Below are 20,406 nucleotides of genomic sequence, written 5' to 3'. Positions count from 1 at the left end.
AAGATGAAGCAATATGTTCCAGCCACTGAGACTGCTGTTCTCAACAAATAATAAATTATAATGAATTTGTCATCATCATCATCAATATGTAAATGAAAACATATCTACAATATATTTACAGTTGGCTAATCCATTCAGATATCCATATCAATGTATATCAATCAGTAAATGACAAAACAATCTTAATAAACAACAAATGTCACTCTGTCCAATTGCAATTAACCACCCACATGGATTCACTTAACCCTTTTAGCCAACAAGTAAAGGAAGAACTCACTGATAGTGCCCATGTTGTATGTTGGTCATGTTGTTAATGTGTTTCTGATTAGGTGTGCTGTGATAGAGTGATAGGGAAGGGATTAAAGATAAAAAGATTTCAGACTTGCATGCTTAGTTTGTTTGGTGTATCAGTTCTGGTGTTTGTTGATCAACAATTGTTATCTTTGGTTCAGGGTGCCATTATGGGGTAACAGAGATCAAATCTTGTGGCAGTTATCCCGATATCGGAAAAGAAATCTGAAAGACTGGCATCGACCCCTATTTATTTAACACTTCTGCAAAGGGGCTAAACTAATACAAAAAGCTCTGTTTAGGAGAAAAATGCATTGCAGCACCCACGTAGGACATGCTGGTTGATCACTGGTGATTTCCAGCTCAGCAGTGCTATAGTAGCTCAACAGCATGTGAGTAATTTTCCTATTTTGCTTAAAGGGATATTCTCATATGGTTTAACACTATGAAAGTTTCTCTCCATTTTGTTTGTAGTACAAAGAAGATCTTCTTTGAATATTGTCCCATGGCTTTTAGTGCACAGTGTTGTATGTGTATGGTATAATTTTCTATTTCTTTGTTTAATAATTAGCAACATGTTAAAGGATGACAATGAGTCTTTTCTAGGTTGACACAATCAAAATCAGCTGTTTGCGTTGCTTATGGTCAAGACTTTTTAATTATTATTTTGATGAAAAATGGTTCTATGCTAACATGTGCCAATCCTATTTAGCTGATCACATTCAAAATTCCCTATACTTAACAATACATTTCCAGAGCCATTTTACACTTAACAAATTGCACAGCTAAAAAGACTTGATAAACCCCAGACAACACTGTACAATTTATTAACGAGTGTCCCAAAAAAAAGTTTTCTGATGTAATATTGATCACAAGAGAAACACACTGACAAAACCAGCCGAAGTACAGAAATCATTATCTACCAAAAGCTCAAGATTATGATTAAACCCTTAATCAGCTAGGGACAGTAATGCAAACACAACATACTAAAATGAATTTAGGTGCATAATTTAATTTTTATATGGTTAATCCTATATAACATGATTATTCTCTTAATATGTATTTAACAATTTGATATACTTTGAAATATTTGTTCTTGCAGTATTTTTTGTATTAAGGCTAAACCAACAACATTCATCCTTGGACTGGATTTTCTTTAGGTAACATGGTCTATCCACAAAAGTAAAAGATTGTACCTTCTCAATACCAACTTTTCTAAAGGCTAGAAAATAGCCAACTAGGAGAAAATAATCCAAGTTCGCTATTAAAACTGACTCACAGTCAGCTTTGTCAGAAAATTGGCTGAGTTGCTATTAGAAGTCAAGAAAGCTGGTTATCCTCAAAGCATTAACTTGTGAGTGACTTTAAGTCAAATACTCTTCAGTTACCAAATAGCTACACTTTAGAAGTCAAGAACATAACAAAAACCAGCTTCCTATGTGACGATGGTTAACAATAAAAGTGTAAACTATCAGGCTGAATTAGACAGGGAGAAACAATTAAAAACAATAATTGATTTATGAAGACATTCTGATAATTAAATACTGATATTGAACTGAAATACTGTATTTAAAATTGTAGTTAATATTAAACATTAAAACAAAATTATATTAAATACAAAAATAAAAAAGCCTTTCAATGCTTATTTTTACTGTGCACTCACTACTTAGTTTAGAATGTGTATTTAAAATTATTTCACACAGCTTCAAGTCAACCAATCAGATTTAAAGGGAAACTGAACCCAAATTTTTTTTCTTTCATGACTCAGTTAGAGCATGCAATTTTAAGCAACTTTCTAATTTACTCCTATTATCATTTTTTCTTCGTACTCTTGCTATCTTTATTTGAAAAAGAAGGCATCTAAGCTGTTTTCTTGGTTCAGTACTCTGGACAGCACTTTTTTATTGGAGGATGAATTTATCCACCAATCAGCAGGGACAACCCAGGTTGTTCACCAAAAATGGGCTGGCATCTAAACTTACATTTTTGCATTTCAAATAAAAATACCAAGAGAATAAAGATAATTTGATAATAGGAGTAAATTAGAAAGTTGCTTAAAATGTCATGCTCTATCTAAATCAAGAAAGAAAATATTTGGGTTCAGTGTCCCTTTAAGTTAATCTAAGTCTACTGACAGGCAAATTAAAACTGGCTCAGCAACTGTTTATCATCTTTTTGTGGATAGCACAACTTGTAGCCCATATATCTAACCAACCTCATCTGATTTGTTCAACAATTTTTTTAAACAACTGTCGCTTTAGGAATAGACCTCAACAACTTTAATTTGGAGAGAAATACCAGTAGCAGATAGGAAATATGAGATAATAGTTTATCATTTTCACTTTACTACATTTTGCAGTTCTGGCCCTTTTTACATTAGTACTGGATCCGTTTTTCTGTTTCACTTTTTCTTAATAGTAATACTTTTATTTGTTTGTTTAAATCATTATTTTAAGTGAATCATTACAAAACCCAGTTAAAAACATGCAACATATTACAGTGCTATATATTCAAATTCATAGGGTTCGGTTTATTAAACATTAGAGTCTGGTAATAAATGGGGATCACAGTAACTATTCATTGTAAGGCCCCTTTTAGATTGCTAAATACATTTTGGGCTAGATTACAAGTGGAGCGCTAAATGATTGCGTGATAATTAACCAGTCATTACTAGTGGCTGGTTATTGCTACTGCGAGCTTACGGTAACAATTAGCGCTCAAAAAATTAACTAGAGATCTGATCTCTGGTTAATTTTCTAAAAGTGTATCAAATGCCCTCAAAATAGAGGGCATTATAGTTTTTTTATTTAAAAAAAATCTAGCACTTTTAATAATAAAAAACAACTGCACTAGGCAGTTTTGGGGCTTTAAATTTGGTGGGAGTAGAGAGGTATAAAAAAAACGTCACTGAAAAGTGCTTTTAAATTGTGGTCTATGGGAACTATGTGTTCCCTGTAAATATATATGTATATGCTTTATATATATATATATATATATATATATATTTATGTGTTAATAATTGCTGCGTGACTTTACCCCCTTTGCTGCGCTTTAGTACTTATATCGTCTCTGACAGCATCAGAAGGTCACTCCCATTGGAGCCTATGGAAGGGTGATCTCATGAGCGCAATGCTTCCTAGCAATGCGTACGCGAAGTCGCGTTCACATTGCTATTAACTTGTAATACCATTGCACATTTGCATGCGCTGGTATACACAGTGGAGCACAAATATCTCTTTCTTGAAAGTTATATTTAGCGCTCCACTTGTAATCTGGCCCTTTGTGCACTATTAATGTTTGTGATCATAAATGAAAAGAAGAAATAGTAAAGCAATATGCTACATTTGTATCAATTTAAAGACAAACCTCAGAGTACATGTATTATTTACACATAAGCTTATGGTATAGTACATTTTTTATGAAGTTAAACTACTATCCATGATTAACTGTCCCAAATGTCCCAAATGTAAATTTCAAAGACTGCATGACTAAAATTGTAAACAGTTAATGCATCTGTTGGTCTGAATAGATTTAATTTATTGGGTACATGACATTGAGGTGTTTTTCTACCAGGAGAGTCTACAATTTTTCAACTAAAGGTTTAAAAGACATTATTCTTGTAAACCTGAAATACAAATTGATTAATATTTAATAATTATAAAAACATTTTTTTTAAATGTGACAAGTTTAACTATATAATTTAACATGCATAATTTAAATAAAACAAAAAAGTGTATATACAAATAATTATATCTATAGATTATTGGACACTAATGGATGGAGTAAGAATGTCAGTGTCCTTGGTATCATTTGCATATTAGCTACCATGGGTGCAGAGGGAATGGTCCCTACCCGACCCGCTGTCCAGTGGCCTCTATTTAGGGTTCTATACATTTACTCTGTAAATGTAGGTATAAATCTGTATGGGCGTTTGGAAATATATAAGGGCTGGGATAGGGGGATTTCCAGTTTAGCACCAGAACTTAGAACATTCTAGTAATGAATTCTAGAAATTACTAGAAAATGCTAGTATTTTTTCTCATACAAATGTAGCCATACTATGCAAACATTTAGAACACCTATGCACAAAGCTCTAGACTTGCTCATTGGAAACACTGAAAATAATTCTATACACAAGGACATAACAAGACCAATGGTAGTTTGCATTTAAATAAAGAATTCCCTATCAAGTTATTGAGAGCTCAGATTTTATGGTAGTACATGTATATTTTTTAATATAATAGAAAAAAAGATAACACAGGGGACAAGTCCTACAAAAAAAATGTGGGAACTCACCAAGACTTCCACCCCCCCCCCCTCACAATTAATATTGTTTTATACACACACAGACACTGTATTTATATGTATATAATCTATACTCTTTGGTTGATGAAGCAAATTAAAACCAATGAAGGGTTGAATGGTTGCCTTTGAGCATGTGATGACTCCTCTGTCACAGAATCTCACCAACTTAAGGTGCAATAGTCCTATTTCTGCTGAGGGGAGCTAAATAACCCCAGAGCCACACAAAAATGTAAGCACAATGTGTTTCACACAGCAGGACTGCTTGCTTGCTTGTATTTAGTGTATTGTAGGAAGTGTAACTGACCATTACTAGAGGATCTCACTATCCCTCTAAACAGACTGTGCCCCAGCTCCTCCCACCAGTAGCAGCATTGATTACTGAAGCGTTTCTGTTCTCTGTCCAGGGGGAACTTAGTTCCTCCAGCAAAAATAGTGCAAGAACACTGTTCCAATGCTTTCTTATTGGACTTGACACCTGAGATAACACATGTACCATTTAGAACAGTTCTGCATTTTCTTTAACTTTTTCCTAGATTAGTTGACTAGTTAAAGGTACAGTCTACTCCAGAATATTTATCATTTAAAAAGATAGATAATCTTTTATTACCCATGCCCCAGTTTTGCATAACCAACACTGTTATATTAATAAACCTTTTTACCTCTGTGATTACATTGTATCTAAGTCTCTGCAAACATACAGACTTGCATTTTAGCCAATCAATGCTGACTCCTAGGTAACTCTACGTGAGTGAGCACAATGCTATCTATATGACACACATGAACTAGCGCTGTCTAGCTGTGAAAAACTGTTAAAATGCCCTGAGATAATTAGCATATGAGCCTACCTAGGTTTAGCTTTCAACAAAGAATACCAAAAGAACAAAGCAAATGTGGTGATAAAAGTCAATTGGAAAGTTGTTTAAAATTGCATGCCCTATCCAAATCATGAAAGTTTAATTTTGACTAGACTGTCCCTTTAAAATGCAAATAATTTTTTTCATCTTGAGATCTTTTCTACACAACTTTCTATACACTTTTTTTTTTTATTATACACATGAAATAATTCAAATTTTTCAAAAGTTCCAGCACATAATTTCACTAGAGATTACTTTAAAATAAGATTAAAATGAATTATATTTGTCATGCCATATTACTCTGAAATATTCCAGGGGAAAACTTTAGATATCCACTAACAATCACAGCAGATAAAAAAATGGCATTAATTAAAAGACTTGTTGAAGCGACAAATCAGTTCTGCTTTATTAGTTGCACAGTTATGTGTGTCGGAAAATAGAAAACCAGTTGACAGTGGAAAAAAACTGAATAATTTGAGTTCTTCTGTCAAATAAAATATTTTAACCTTTCTGAACAAGATACAGTTCATATCTTATTTCAGTGGGTAATCTTAGAATATAGTAACAGATATCAAAAGTTGGAAGATTGTATTTTTTTTTTGTAATTTTTTTTTTATATCTTTTACAAATAAGTGTAAAATAAGTGTCATATAATTGTTTCCCCCTTATATTTGTTTGTAAGGGGATACAAAATATAGTCTGCAATATTTTGTCTAGAAATAAGCATGCTGATTGTGAGAACTGGGGATCAAAGGAAAATATTATACCCGCAAAAAATGCTTATTCTGGTATATAAAACATTTTGAATGGATAATTAAAATAAAATGATATTTACTTTACAACTAGGCTATCCCAAATCAGATTCAACTAAATATTTTTTTCCCCATGATTTGTATAGAGCATACAATTTTAAACAAATTTCCAATTTATTTCTAGAGTCAAATTTGCTTCATTCTCTTGGTATCATTTGTTGAAGGATGAGCAATGCCCTACAGGGAGCTAACTGAACACATTGGTTAAGCCAATGACAAGAGGCATATATTTGCAGGACGCCAATCGCCAGCTAGCTCCCAGAAGGGCATGACTGCTCCTAAGCCACCCTACATGTGCTTTTCAACAATGGATACCAAGAGAATAAAGCAAATGTGTTAATAGAAGTAAACTGTAAAATCGTTTAAAATAGAATGCTCTATCTGAATCATGAAAGTTTAATTTTGGCTTTACTGTCTTTGTAAGCATTTTTAGAAAACATATGAGCCATTTGAATATCAATTATTTATATACAATTTATCTTTTAAAAAATATATTCAACAAATGGTGAAGATTGTTGCATAATTAACCCACTCAGAACAATTGAACAGCTATCTGTGTTTCAGCATGAATATTCTCAAATCCTAGTCTCTTAATGGTGACTTCTGACCCACTAAATCTTATGGAAGTTTCTCATTGCAACAACAGCTGTGTATTAGCTGCCACTCCAGGAAGCTGCTTGCAAATTTCACACACACAAGTGATAACATATGGATGCAACAGCCAGGTAGCCACATCTTGTGACAGATAGCAACACCCTATACTTTCTATAGAAGCCCCTATAGAAGCAGTTTCCTATGAAATCTCAACAATGCTACAGGCTGTTACTACTTTTTTTTTTTTCCTTATATGTAACCACAAAAAAAAAAAGAAAGACACATATTGGAAAAAAAAAAAAAAACACCTCCAATGCATAACTGCAAATTTGTCTAATTTGTCTAGGGTCTATAACACTGATAGTTAGGAGATGGAACTAGCGCCTACTCTGTGCCCCTAGCTCGGGGGAGGGGTGTTACCTAGTGACCACCAATAGAAGTCAAGTAAGAAGGGGGACCCCCCAAGCGCCTACCAAACCGGAGGCAAAAGGGGATAGCACTACAAGTATACTAAAATTAATAAATTGATAAATTTAATAACAGTTTAAAAACATACAATACATATCATGGATCCATGAGGAATAATGCCAGATAAAAACAGTAAAAACAGTAAATCAAGATATACAAACAATGTGCAAGATTATCAACAACAGATACTCAGCAACAGAAAATCACAAGTGCTAGACTGAGATTGCACAGGAATGGCTAATGGGTGTTAAACCATATAAATCCAAATAACTAATGTCCAGAAATGTTCAATAGTGCAAAAAATCCAAAATTAAAAATTAAAAAATCCAAAATTGAAAATCAAAGATCATCGTGGAAAAATCATGTGTGTCTTTGAAAAATGTGTCTTTAAAAATGGTGAATTGCAATTCTGTGGCGAACAAAGCAAAAATGAAAAAGGAATATGCAGTGTAGACAAAGTGAAAAATAATAAAAAATAGTAAAAAATAGTCACCCAGGACTGAGTTTATTTAGGAAAATGTGTCCTTATAAAGGGTATTGTAGCCAATGATCAAATTGAATTTTTGCGCCAAAACTTTAAGCTCCGCCCACTTCCTGTTAACTGCATTGTGGGTATGGGCATTGTATTCGTAGTATGGGCATTTCCTCCAATATTATTCCTGTATTGGTCCTAACCAACTAATCTGTGTGTGCTTAGATAAGGAAGGTAATCTACATGATATCTGTTGCGTGTGTATAGTTACTTAATATCAGGGTTAATACCAGATTCTGACTTCCGGTTGATAAGGACACTGATGTCACTTCCGGTGTATCTGCATATAATATAGCAAAATTTAGCAGAATTCTAAAACACCCGACTTAGGCCTAGATTTGGAGTTCGGCGGTAAAAGGGCTGTTAACGCTCCGCGGGCTTTTTTCTGGCCGCACCATAAAATTAACTCTGGTATCGAGAGTTCAAACAAATGCTGCGTTAGGCTCCAAAAAAGGAGCGTAGAGCATTTTTACCGCAAAAGCAACTCTCGATACCAGAGTTGCTTACGGACGCGGCCGGCCTCAAAAACGTGCTCGTGCACGATTCTCCCATAGGAAACAATGGGGCTGTTTGAGCTGAAAAAAAAACCTAACACCTGCAAAAAAGCAGCGTTCAGCTCCTAACGCAGCCCCATTGTTTGCTATGGGGAAACACTTCCTACGTCTGCACCTAACACCCTAACATGTACCCCGAGTCTAAACACCCCTACCCTTACACTTATTAACCCCTAATCTGCCGCCCCCGCTATCGCTGACCCCTGCATATTTTTTTTAACCCCTAATCTGACGCTCCGTAAACCGCCGCAACCTACGTTATCCCTATGTACCCCTAATCTGCTGCCCTAACATCGCCGACCCCTATATTATATTTATTAACCCCTAATCTGCCCCCCTCAACGTCGCCGACACCTGCCTACACTTATTAACCCCTAATCTGACGAGCGGACCTGAGCGCTACTATAATAAAGTTATTAACCCCTAATCCGCCTCACTAACCCTATCATAAATAGTATTAACCCCTAATCTGCCCTCCCTAACATCGCCGACACCTAACTTCAATTATTAACCCCTAATCTTCCGATCGGAGCTCACCGCTATTCTAATAAATGGATTAACCCCTAAAGCTAAGTCTAACCCTAACACTAACACCCCCCTAACTTAAATATAATATTTATCTAACGAAATAAATTAACTCTTATTAAATAACTTATTCCTATTTAAAGCTAAATACTTACCTGTAAAATAAATCCTAATATAGCTACAATATAAATTATAATTATATTATAGCTATTTTAGGATTAATATTTATTTTACAGGCAACTTTGTAATTATTTTAACCAGGTACAATAGCTATTAAATAGTTAAGAACTATTTAATAGTTACCTAGTTAAAATAATAACAAATTTACCTGTAAAATAAATCCTAACCTAAGTTATAATTAAACCTAACACTACCCTATCAATAAAATAATTAAATAAACTACCTACTATTACCTACAATTAACCTAACACTACACTATCAATAAATTAATTAAACACAATTCCTACAAATAAATACAATTAAATAAACTAGCTAAAGTACAAAAAATAAAAAAGAACTAAGTTACAGAAAATAAAAAAATATTTACAAACATAAGAAAAATATTACAACAATTTTAAACTAATTACACCTACTCTAAGCCCCCTAATAAAATAACAAAGCCCCCCAAAATAAAAAATTCCCTACCCTATTCTAAATTAAAAAAGTTACAAGCTCTTTTACCTTACCAGCCCTGAACAGGGCCCTTTGCGGGGCATGCCCCAAGAATTTCAGCTCTTTTGCCTGTAAAAAAAAACATACAATACCCCCCCCAACATTACAACCCACCACCCACATACCCCTAATCTAACCCAAACCCCCCTTAAATAAACCTAACACTAAGCCCCTGACGATCTTCCTACCTTGTCTTCACCATCCAGGTATCACCGATCCGTCCTGGCTCCAAGATCTTCATCCAACCCAAGCGGGGGTTGGCGATCCATAATCCGGTCCAGAAGAGGCTCCAAAGTCTTCCTCCTATCCGGCAAGAAGAGGACATCCGGACCGGCAAACATCTTCTCCAAGCGGCATCTTCGATCTTCTTCCATCCGGAGCGAAGCGGCAGGATCCTGAAGACCTCCAGCGCGGAACATCCATCCGGACCGACGACTGAACGACGAATGACTGTTCCTTTAAGGGACGTCATCCAAGATGGCGTCCCTCGAATTCCGATTGGCTGATAGGATTCTATCAGCCAAACGGAATTAAGGTAGGAATTTTCTGATTGGCTGATGGAATCAGCCAATCAGAATCTAGTTCAATCCGATTGGCCGATCCAATCAGCCAATCAGATTGAGCTCGCATTCTATTGGCTGATCGGAACAGCCAATAGAATGCGAGCTCAATCTGATTGGCTGATTGGATCAGCCAATCGGATTGAACTAGATTCTGATTGGCTGATTCCATCAGCCAATCAGAAAATTCCTATCTTAATTCCGATTGGCTGATAGAATCCTATCAGCCAATCGGAATTCGAGGGACGCCATCTTGGATGACGTCCCTTAAAGGAACAGTCATTCGTCGTTCAGTCGTCGGTCCGGATGGATGTTCCGCGCTGGAGGTCTTCAGGATCCTGCCGCTTCGCTCCGGATGGAAGAAGATCGAAGATGCCGCTTGGAGAAGATGTTTGCCGGTCCGGATGTCCTCTTCTTGCCGGATAGGAGGAAGACTTTGGAGCCTCTTCTGGACAGGATTATGGATCGCCAACCCCCGCTTGGGTTGGATGAAGATCTTGGAGCCAGGACGGATCGGTGATACCTGGATGGTGAAGACAAGGTAGGAAGATCTTCAGGGGCTTAGTGTTAGGTTTATTTAAGGGGGGTTTGGGTTAGATTAGGGGTATGTGGGTGGTGGGTTGTAATGTTGGGGGGGGGGTATTGTATGTTTTTTTTTACAGGCAAAAGAGCTGAAATTCTTGGGGCATGCCCCGCAAAGGGCCCTGTTCAGGGCTGGTAAGGTAAAAGAGCTTGTAACTTTTTTAATTTAGAATAGGGTAGGGAATTTTTTATTTTGGGGGGCTTTGTTATTTTATTAGGGGGCTTAGAGTAGGTGTAATTAGTTTAAAATTGTTGTAATATTTTTCTTATGTTTGTAAATATTTTTTTATTTTCTGTAACTTAGTTCTTTTTTATTTTTTGTACTTTAGCTAGTTTATTTAATTGTATTTATTTGTAGGAATTGTGTTTAATTAATTTATTGATAGTGTAGTGTTAGGTTAATTGTAGGTAATTGTAGGTAGTTTATTTAATTATTTTATTGATAGGGTAGTGTTAGGTTTAATTATAACTTAGGTTAGGATTTATTTTACAGGTAAATTTGTTATTATTTTAACTAGGTAACTATTAAATAGTTCTTAACTATTTAATAGCTATTTTACCTGGTTAAAATAATAACAAAGTTGCCTGTAAAATAAATATTAATCCTAAAATAGCTATAATATAATTATAATTTATATTGTAGCTATATTATGATTTATTTTACAGGTAAGTATTTAGCTTTAAATAGGAATCATTTATTTTATAAGAGTTAATTTATTTCGTTAGATAAAAATTATATTTAACTTAGGGGGGTGTTAGTGTTAGGGTTAGACTTAGCTTTAGGGGTTAATCCATTTATTAGAATAGCGGTGAGCTCCGGTCGGCAGATTAGGGGTTAATAATTGAAGTTAGGTGTCGGCGATGTTAGGGAGGGCAGATTAGGGGTTAATACTATTTATGATAGGGTTAGTGAGGCGGATTAGGGGTTAATACATTTATTATAGTAGCGCTCAGGTCCGCTCGGCAGATTAGGGGTTAATAAGTGTAGGCAGGTGTCGGCGACGTTGAGGGGGGCAGATTAGGGGTTAATAAATATAATATAGGGGTCGGCGATGTTAGGGCAGCAGATTAGGGGTACATAGGGATAACGTAGGTGGCGGCGATTTGCGGTCGGAAGATTAGGGGTTAATTATTTTAAGTAGCTGGCGGCGACGTTGTGGGGGGCAAGTTAGGGGTTAATAAATGTAATACAGGGGTCGGCGGGGTTAGGGGCAGCAGATTAGGGGTACATAAGTATAACGTAGGTGGCGGTCGGCAGATTAGGGGTTAAAAATTTTAATCGAGTGGCGGCGGTGTGGGGGGACCTCGGTTTAGGGGTACATAGGTAGTTTATGGGTGTTAGTGTACTTTAGGGTACAGTAGTTAAGAGCTTTATAAACCGGCGTTAGCCAGAAAGCTCTTAACTCCTGCTATTTTCAGGCGGCTGGAATCTTGTCGTTAGAGCTCTAACGCTCACTTCAGAAATGACTCTAAATACCAGCGTTAGAAAGATCCCATTGAAAATATAGGCTACGCAAATGGCGTAGGGGGATCTGCGGTATGGAAAAGTCGCGGCTGAAAAGTGAGCGTTAGACCCTTTAATCACTGACTCCAAATACCAGCGGGCGGCAAAAACCAGCGTTAGGAGCCTCTAACGCTGGTTTTGACGGCTACCGCCGAACTCCAAATCTAGGCCTTAATGTGCCAGAATCTGGCTATAGTGATTCATCTAGCCAGATTGAGTCGTGGATAATAATTTTAGAGTGTGATTCCACTATATGGAGTGTTGAAAATTGCCCACGGAGTATTATTTCCGGTAATGGCAAAATGTGACGTCATTTCCGGTTCCGGAATGTCCCCTGAGTCGTACTTCCGGTTTCGCTGAATTGTGAGATTATTTACGTCACATTTTGCCATTACCGGAAATAATACTCTGAGGGCCATTTTCAACACTCCATATAGTGGAATCACACTCTAAAATTATTATCCACGACTCATTCTGGCTAGATGAATCACTATAGCCAGATTCTGGCACATTAAGTCGGGGTTTTAGAATTCTGCTAAATTTTGCTATATTATATGCAGATACACCAGAAGTGACATCAGTGTCCTTATCAACCGGAAGTCAGAATCCGGTATTAACCCTGATATTAAGTAACTACACACACGCAACAAATATCATGTAGATTACCTTCCTTATCTAAGCACACACAGATTAGTTGGTTAGGACCAATATAGGAATAATATTGGAGGAAATGCCCATACTATGAATACAATGCCCATACCCACAATGCAGTTAACAAGAAGTGGGCGGAGCTTAAAGTTTTGGCGCAAAAATTCAATTTGATCATTGGCTACTATACCCTTTATAAGGACACATTTTCCTAAATAAACTCAGTCTTGATAAAGGCCTTACTGGGGCCGAAACGCGTTGACTGAGTATTGGTAAGCCTATTCCCTTTTATGTACTATTGTGTGAAGTTACCTGCACCATATTTTTCTTTATAATTTTAGGTGGATATCGTTTTTTGGGCCAATCTGGTTCAGACTTTGATCCTGTTTTATCACTCCTGCGGACACTGCTTCTCCTCTTCTCACACCCTCAAGGATATATCTACACTGTGGGACCACTACAAGGAATATCCATTTAGGTTTGGGTGACTATTTTTTACTATTTTTTACGTTGTCTACACTGCATATTCCTTTTTCATTTTTGCTTTGTTCGCCACAGAATTGTAATTCACCATTTTTAAAGACACATTTTTCAAAGACACACATGATTTTTCCACGATGATCTTTTGATTTTCAATTTTGGATTTTTTAATTTTTAATTTTGGATTTTTTGCACTATTGAACATTTCTGGACATTAGTTATTTGGATTTATATGGTTTAACACCCATTAGTCATTCCCGTGCAATCTCAGTCTAGCACTTGTGATTTTCTGTTGCTGAGTATCTGTTGTTGATAATCTTGCACATTGTTTGTATATCTTGATTTACTGTTTTTACTGTTTTTATCTGGCATTATTCCTCATGGATCCATGATATGTATTGTATGTTTTTAAACTGTTATTAAATTTATCAATTTATTAATTTTAGTATACTTGTAGTGCTATCCCCTTTTGCCTCCGGTTTGGTAGGCGCTTGGGGGGTCCCCCTTTTTACTTGACTTCTGTAACACTGATACCTATGTAACACATGTATCAGTTTGTATAGCAACAAATAGTGGCTTCCTATCTGGTGGCACCAGCGTTTACTGTGAGTAGCAAGCAGTCACTAAATAGTATCAACCTAATGTGATATAGTCACTCAAATGTAGCCTTTACATATAACAAAAACAAACAAAAACAAAAACCCTACCAACACTTCTATACCTAAAAGTTTTATTTTACAGATTTATCAAACAGTAATGCACTACAGAGTAACCAAAGTATCCACTAAAAGATAGGATAAGTATGGATAAGAATGTAGCTACAGATGAACTTTCACCTGTAGCTTTGAAACATTTACATTCGTTTAATGAAAGTGAATGTAAATGTTTAACGAAAATTCGATTTTCGGATTTTTTTTAAACTAAGCGAAACCAGAATAGTGCAGGCAATGAATATTCGAGGTAAATTAATTTCCTCAAAAATTTCGGAAAGAAAATTTAGTCAGAAACTAAATTTTATTTCCTGCACATCTTATATATATATATATTGCTTAAAGGGACACTGAACCCAAATGTTTTTATTTCGCGATTCAGATAGAGCATGACATTTTAAGCAACTTTCTAATTTACTCCTATTATCAAATTTTCTTCATTCTCTTGGTATCTTTATTTAAAATGCAAGAATGTAAGTTTAGATGCCGGCCCATTTTTGGTGAACAACCTGGGTTGTTCTTGCTGATTGGTGGATAAATTCATCCACCAATAAATAAAAGCTGTCCAGAGTTCTGAACTATTAAAAAAGCTTAGATGCCTTCATTTTCAAATAAAGATAGCAAGAGAATGAAAAATAATTAATAATAGGAGTAAATTAGAAAGGCCTCGCTTCCATTGAGTCGTTAAAAATGGAGCCGTAAGCTACCGAAGCGGCCGACAGCTAAAAGTAATTTACGGCTGCATTTTAGTACCAGGTTTCCATTGAAAAGATTAGCGTGTTGCGCGCAGTCGCTCTTTTCGTGTAGCTGTAAGTTAACGTTGTGTTAACGCTTCCATCTGACGTCGGATTTCTTGAAAATCAAATAGTTGCTAAGGTAACCCGACCTTACGCTATAGAATTTACGTTTAACGTCCGTGCTTCTTACCTGTGATCGCCTCTCAAGAAAAATAAAAAAACACTTATCCATATTTTTAATAATCAAATACTATTTTCTAATATAATTATATTTAACACTTCATAAATATAAGTAATATTTCTTGCTGCCCTAGGCATAGGTCTAGTTTGCATTCTGTAGATATGTTCTTGCATATATTATTATATTTAAATATATACTGATATTTCTATTAGAATATAAGTTCAACTATTTCTATACATGAGACAACAATAAATATTACTTATAACAATTTATTTCTACATTAAAACACTTGCATTATTTGCAAGTTTTATAATTTCAATAGAAAATAGGTCTCAAAAAGCACAATTTTCCTCTTTTACACCTAGTTGAGCTAGGGGTAATATATCTCAATGTATCGACAGCCTCCGACAATGTATTAACGGTTAGCGCTTTCATTGGAAACCTGGTATAATTTATCGATTAACGGCTTCTATTACTTTCTATGGGACGCGAAGATCTTTTCGGCAGCCGAAGTCCGGCTGCCGATATCGAGGTATAACGCGCCATTGGAAACAGTCGATAAACGATATTGCTTCCGACAGCATATTTATCGGTTTGCGAGTGCACGCAAACTGAATTACGACTCAATGGAAGCGAGGCCATAGTTGCTTAAAATTGCATGCTCTATCTGAATCACAAAAGAAAAAATTTGGGTTCAGTGTCCCTTTAATAAACAAGCTTTCAAAGGTTTCCTTTTCCTTAGTTCTACAACAATACTGATCAATTTTTATTTAGTCCAATGAAATGTAGTTACCCAGTAAAAATGGTATTCTTACACATTGCAGCACTTTAATTGTGGCAAATCCTGAACTATTTTGTATACATAAATGCATACACATGAATTTCAAACTACATAAATTACAATTATTTAATTAAAAATATGAAAGAGATATGATTTTTTTTACCATGATGGATAATGCCGTTCTCCAATAAAGCTTGGCCAAGATTAACACCTTCTTCAGGTTTATGAATTTCTCCAATTTCCAGTAACCAGTCTACAAATTCACTGGGAAAAAAAAGGAATGCAAATTGACTTGTAAAGTAAGTACATTATTGTTGTAACATAAAATGAATATAGTGATTACAATGGCCATTCACTGTTAAATTCCGCTTTTCTGTTTAAAGATCACAATGTCAATATTTTTGAATCAGCAATTTCCAGTAAAAAAAAATTATCTTAATAGTTACATGAATGTACATAGAATATATGGGGCATTAAGAGCAATTTTTACCTGCCAAGAAAACATTTTGGAAATGTAGTGAGTTTCTTTTTTCGGTCTTTGATTAGATTTCCTTCTTTACACATCATTTTATAAAGTCTCTCTCCTTGTTCTGATATCATCATCCAGGTGTCCTGTTCCATGCCCAATGTCAAGCCTGAAAACATGTGAACAATGTACATTATGATGGATGCCTTTTATTTTACCATTTATTTTTACAATATTATTCTAATCTATGATAATATTATTGTATACAGTATTTATTTTAATTACAGGGACAGTAATTAATTTGAGATTGTAATATAAAATGCTTTAATTATACACAGAGAAACCACTTTGCAGTATACCGTAATTATTTATTTTGGACCCCTTTTCCAGTAATTTAAAGGTCCAGTCAACACAGTAGATTTGCATAATCAACAAATGCAAGATAACAAGACAATGCAATAGCACTTAGTCTGAACATCAAATGAGAAGTAGAATTTTTTTCTGACAATTTTAAAAGTTATGTCTTTTTCCACTCCCCCTGTACCATGTGACAGCCTTCAGCCAATCACAAATGCATACACGTACCATGTGACAGCCATCAGGCATTCACAAATGCATAGACACTTATTCTTGCACATGCTCAGTAGGAGCTGGTGACTCAAAAAGTTTAAATATAAAAAAACTGTGCACATTTTGTTAATGGAAGTAAATTGGAAAGTTGTTTAAAATGGTATGCTCTATCTGAATAATGAAAGTTTAATTTTGATTGAGTATCCCTTTAAGACTGAAAATTGTTGATTGATCTTGACAAGAGCACATGTTATGCTTCACATGTGTACCCTTGCCACACTTCATTCTATTTAAACATTAAACACTTTGAGATTGTAATTTAAAAATAAATGATATATTTATTATATCTAGAAAACAAATACTTTTAATATCCTTAAACTATTAATTTTGTCCTTTTAGGCTTTCTATTTCCTGGGTGCTTTATTCCACACTCCAGTGACATTTATAACTGTCTTTTACTGGCCCCAGTAGGCAAGGAAAACTAGTTGATAACATAGTTGCTTTTGGAAATATTTTTTTTCAATATTAAACAATAATATAATTTTTTTTAAATAAATCTGCCTAATATTATTAGTCTACTATTTTCTTTTAAGGTCAATCGATATAGAGTTTTCATGAGCTCACTTTGCTTATGCTAGACCAGGGGTTTTCAAATTGGTCCTCACTCCTCAGGCCTCCCTAACAGGCCAGATTTTCAGGATATCTGAATTTAAATGGACAGGAAACCCCAATGATGAAATTAAGGATTGGGATAGAACATATCATTTTAAACAACTTTGAAATTTACTTTTTTTTATAAAATATGCTTCATTCTCTTGTTATCCTTTGATAAAGGAACAGCATTGCACTTGCGGCAGCTAGCTAAACACATCTAGTTAGCCAATCACAAGAGACAAGTGCATGCAGGCACCAATCACCAGCTAACTCCCACTAGTGTAGGATATGTGCATATAAACATTTTTTAACAATGGATAATTATGGAAAAAAACAAAAAAAAAGAAAAAAAAAAAAGAAAAAGTGGGTGGATTCCACACGAATTTAGTAAAGTCCTGGCTCTAGAACTATGGATATAAATATACCCTATAGTGCACACTGGAGAGAGGGGTGACTCTCATCAAAGTGAAATATAATGTTAATAAGACCGGTCAAATGAATGCGGTTTCCCACAAGAATAGTACCTCACACACATAAGCAAGTAGACAATTGTAGTTTCTTCGCAGCAGAAAAAGGTGTCTCACCACCTAAACAAGAGTCCAAATAGACTTACAGCAAATCCCGGACACTCCGTTCCTCTGTCATGTAGAAATCCACAGGACCAGGCTGTGTGGCAGTGGCGTCTTTGGTCGGCTCCCAAACCAGGTCAGGAGGCGTGTTACCTACACGCTGACGTCAATACGTCACAGACCAATCTCTCACACTGCTCCAATCAGAAGGCCAATCCGGGTGGCAGGAGGTGTATCGCTTACATGCAGTTTAAGCTGTCAACCTGTTTCACTGTAGTGTTGTATCACAAGGAGTCCTTCCCAGGTAGATGAGTGGCTGCAAGCTTTGTAGGTAATAAAGTTGTAATCTGATATAAGATCCGCTCCGGCTACCGCAAGAGGAGCAAACTCAAATGTCATATGCAAAGTGGTGATGGGAGAGTACCAGCGTACCCCTCAGTCCAGGAGCTTATTCATCCCAATGGAGAAGGGACGTAGCAGGGAGCCGTTCCGCTTGTTTCAGGCTATAGAAAACCTTACCATAGAGAAAAAGCAAAAAAGCGGACAGCTGGGTATTCATGTAAAGATAAAAGTCCTTTATTCAAAAAAGTTTAAAAACAGGTGGTCAATAAGTAGAAAGTTCATAATCAGAGCGCACACATAAGCACCAAGGGATAGGACTTTTATCTTTACATGAATACCCAGCCGTCCGCTTTTTTGCTTTTTCTCTATGGTAAGGTACTTATGGAACAAAGCACACTTGAAAATAGAAGTGATTTTAAAAGTGTCTTAAAATTCCATGCTCTATCTGATTCTTGTTTAATTTTGACATTCCTATCCCTTTAAGCAAAGGTGAAACAATCAGCTGTAAACATGTTTATTACCTGTTCTCACCCAATATAAGCCTGAAAATCTGGCCTGTTAGCCCTATTTTTAAATTCAGAAATATTAAAAACCAAATTATTATACACAAAACAGGTGAATGATCTGAATAATAATCTGAACAGAGCACTGCTTGTCCCAAGCAATCAGCAACAAATCCTGCTGGTTGGTCCAGTGACATGTTCCGCTCGGGACCAGCAGTGCTCAGCAGGTCCCAAGTAACACTTCTACTGTGTGTTTAACACCTTTGCGGAGGGGTATGGTTGATCATTTTTAACTATAATGGCCCTTTAATTTAGCATGTCCCAGTCTCCCTGCACCCAGACTCAGGTATGCTCTGTGAAGCTAAATGACTGCTAAGTCTGGGTCACCTTCTCTAAAGATGGTGAAGAAAATAGTTACATACTATCAAAATGAAAGAACAGATCGGAGGTAATGGAATACAAATTATTTAACTTTAAAATAATCAGATCCAACATTATTATTTTTCTAAATGCATGTGTTTGATAGTTAGTAGTTTGGAATGTATCAGTTTAAACAATCTATTACAGGAAACATATCTAATTTGCATGGGTTGTTTATAAGTGGTTTGTTTAGGTATGAGTCACTAGCATCCTGTGTTGAATGAAATAAATATTTCTAAAACAGCTATTTAAGATGAATTTATAAACCAGGAACACAACCAAAACATGTCAAAGTGAGCTCCTCTGTCCCAGTGTGACTTTTCTAACCTCTATTTGCACACGTAACATTTTCTCTTGCATAATTACTATAAAGCAAATACTGAGTAATATCTGACAGATTTGCATTTTATACCATAACCACAAAGGCTTTAAAACGGATCATTCTTAGCATTATCTGCAGGTATGAAGTAGATAAATACACTTTTGTCTTTGATATGATTATTTTACCAGGGAAAAATTTAAATTTATTGGGTCACACTATAATGAGAATATAAACTTAGTTTCAAGGAAAAATGTTATTGTATATTCAGTTTGATTCAAAGGAGCATTGTACAACATTATTATACAAATCCTATACACTTGCTCCATATGGTAATTAAATATATTCATCAAAATAGATTGCTTTCTGACAAGAGGTAAATAAGACTTCATGGTATGTTAGTCTATAGGACTATTTCATCAAAATGGCTATATTGTCTTTCCACATGATGGCTTCAAACATAAAAGAAAATAAAACAGTTTTACTTGACGTTGACGGATGACATCATAAGACTAGGCCCAAATAGTATGGTTAAAGGGACAGTTTACTCAAATATTTTCTCCCCTTTAATTTGTTCCCAATGATCCACTTTACCTGCTGGAGTGTATTAAATTGTTTACAAGTAGCTCCTTTACCCTTCTACTGGCATTTTAAATTGTTTATTTAGCATGTGGTATCCCCACCTATTCTGAAAGTTTGTGGCCGTGCGTACCAGCTATAGATAAGCTTTGTAAACACAGCCAGCAGAAGAAATTACACTCCCAGTGTGATAA

At 35.5% G+C, this 20,406-nt stretch overlaps 1 protein-coding gene across 1 annotated transcript in view; it reads right to left on the bottom strand.

The window, feature by feature from the left end:
• PREX2 (phosphatidylinositol-3,4,5-trisphosphate dependent Rac exchange factor 2) overlaps positions 1-20,406 on the bottom strand; it is a 689,594-nt gene that overhangs the window by 397,391 nt on the left and 271,797 nt on the right. The window contains exons 10-11 of the mRNA XM_053715101.1: positions 16,281-16,425; positions 15,954-16,054 (exon numbers count right to left, since the gene is read on the bottom strand). Coding sequence (XP_053571076.1) covers positions 15,954-16,054; positions 16,281-16,425 — 246 coding nt within the window. The remainder of the gene's footprint in view (positions 1-15,953; positions 16,055-16,280; positions 16,426-20,406) is intronic.

The sequence above is a fragment of the Bombina bombina genome, chromosome 5 (assembly GCF_027579735.1).
Source record: "Bombina bombina isolate aBomBom1 chromosome 5, aBomBom1.pri, whole genome shotgun sequence".
Classification (NCBI taxonomy): domain Eukaryota; kingdom Metazoa; phylum Chordata; class Amphibia; order Anura; family Bombinatoridae; genus Bombina; species Bombina bombina.
This window is presented reverse-complemented; position numbering and strand designations above follow the sequence as displayed.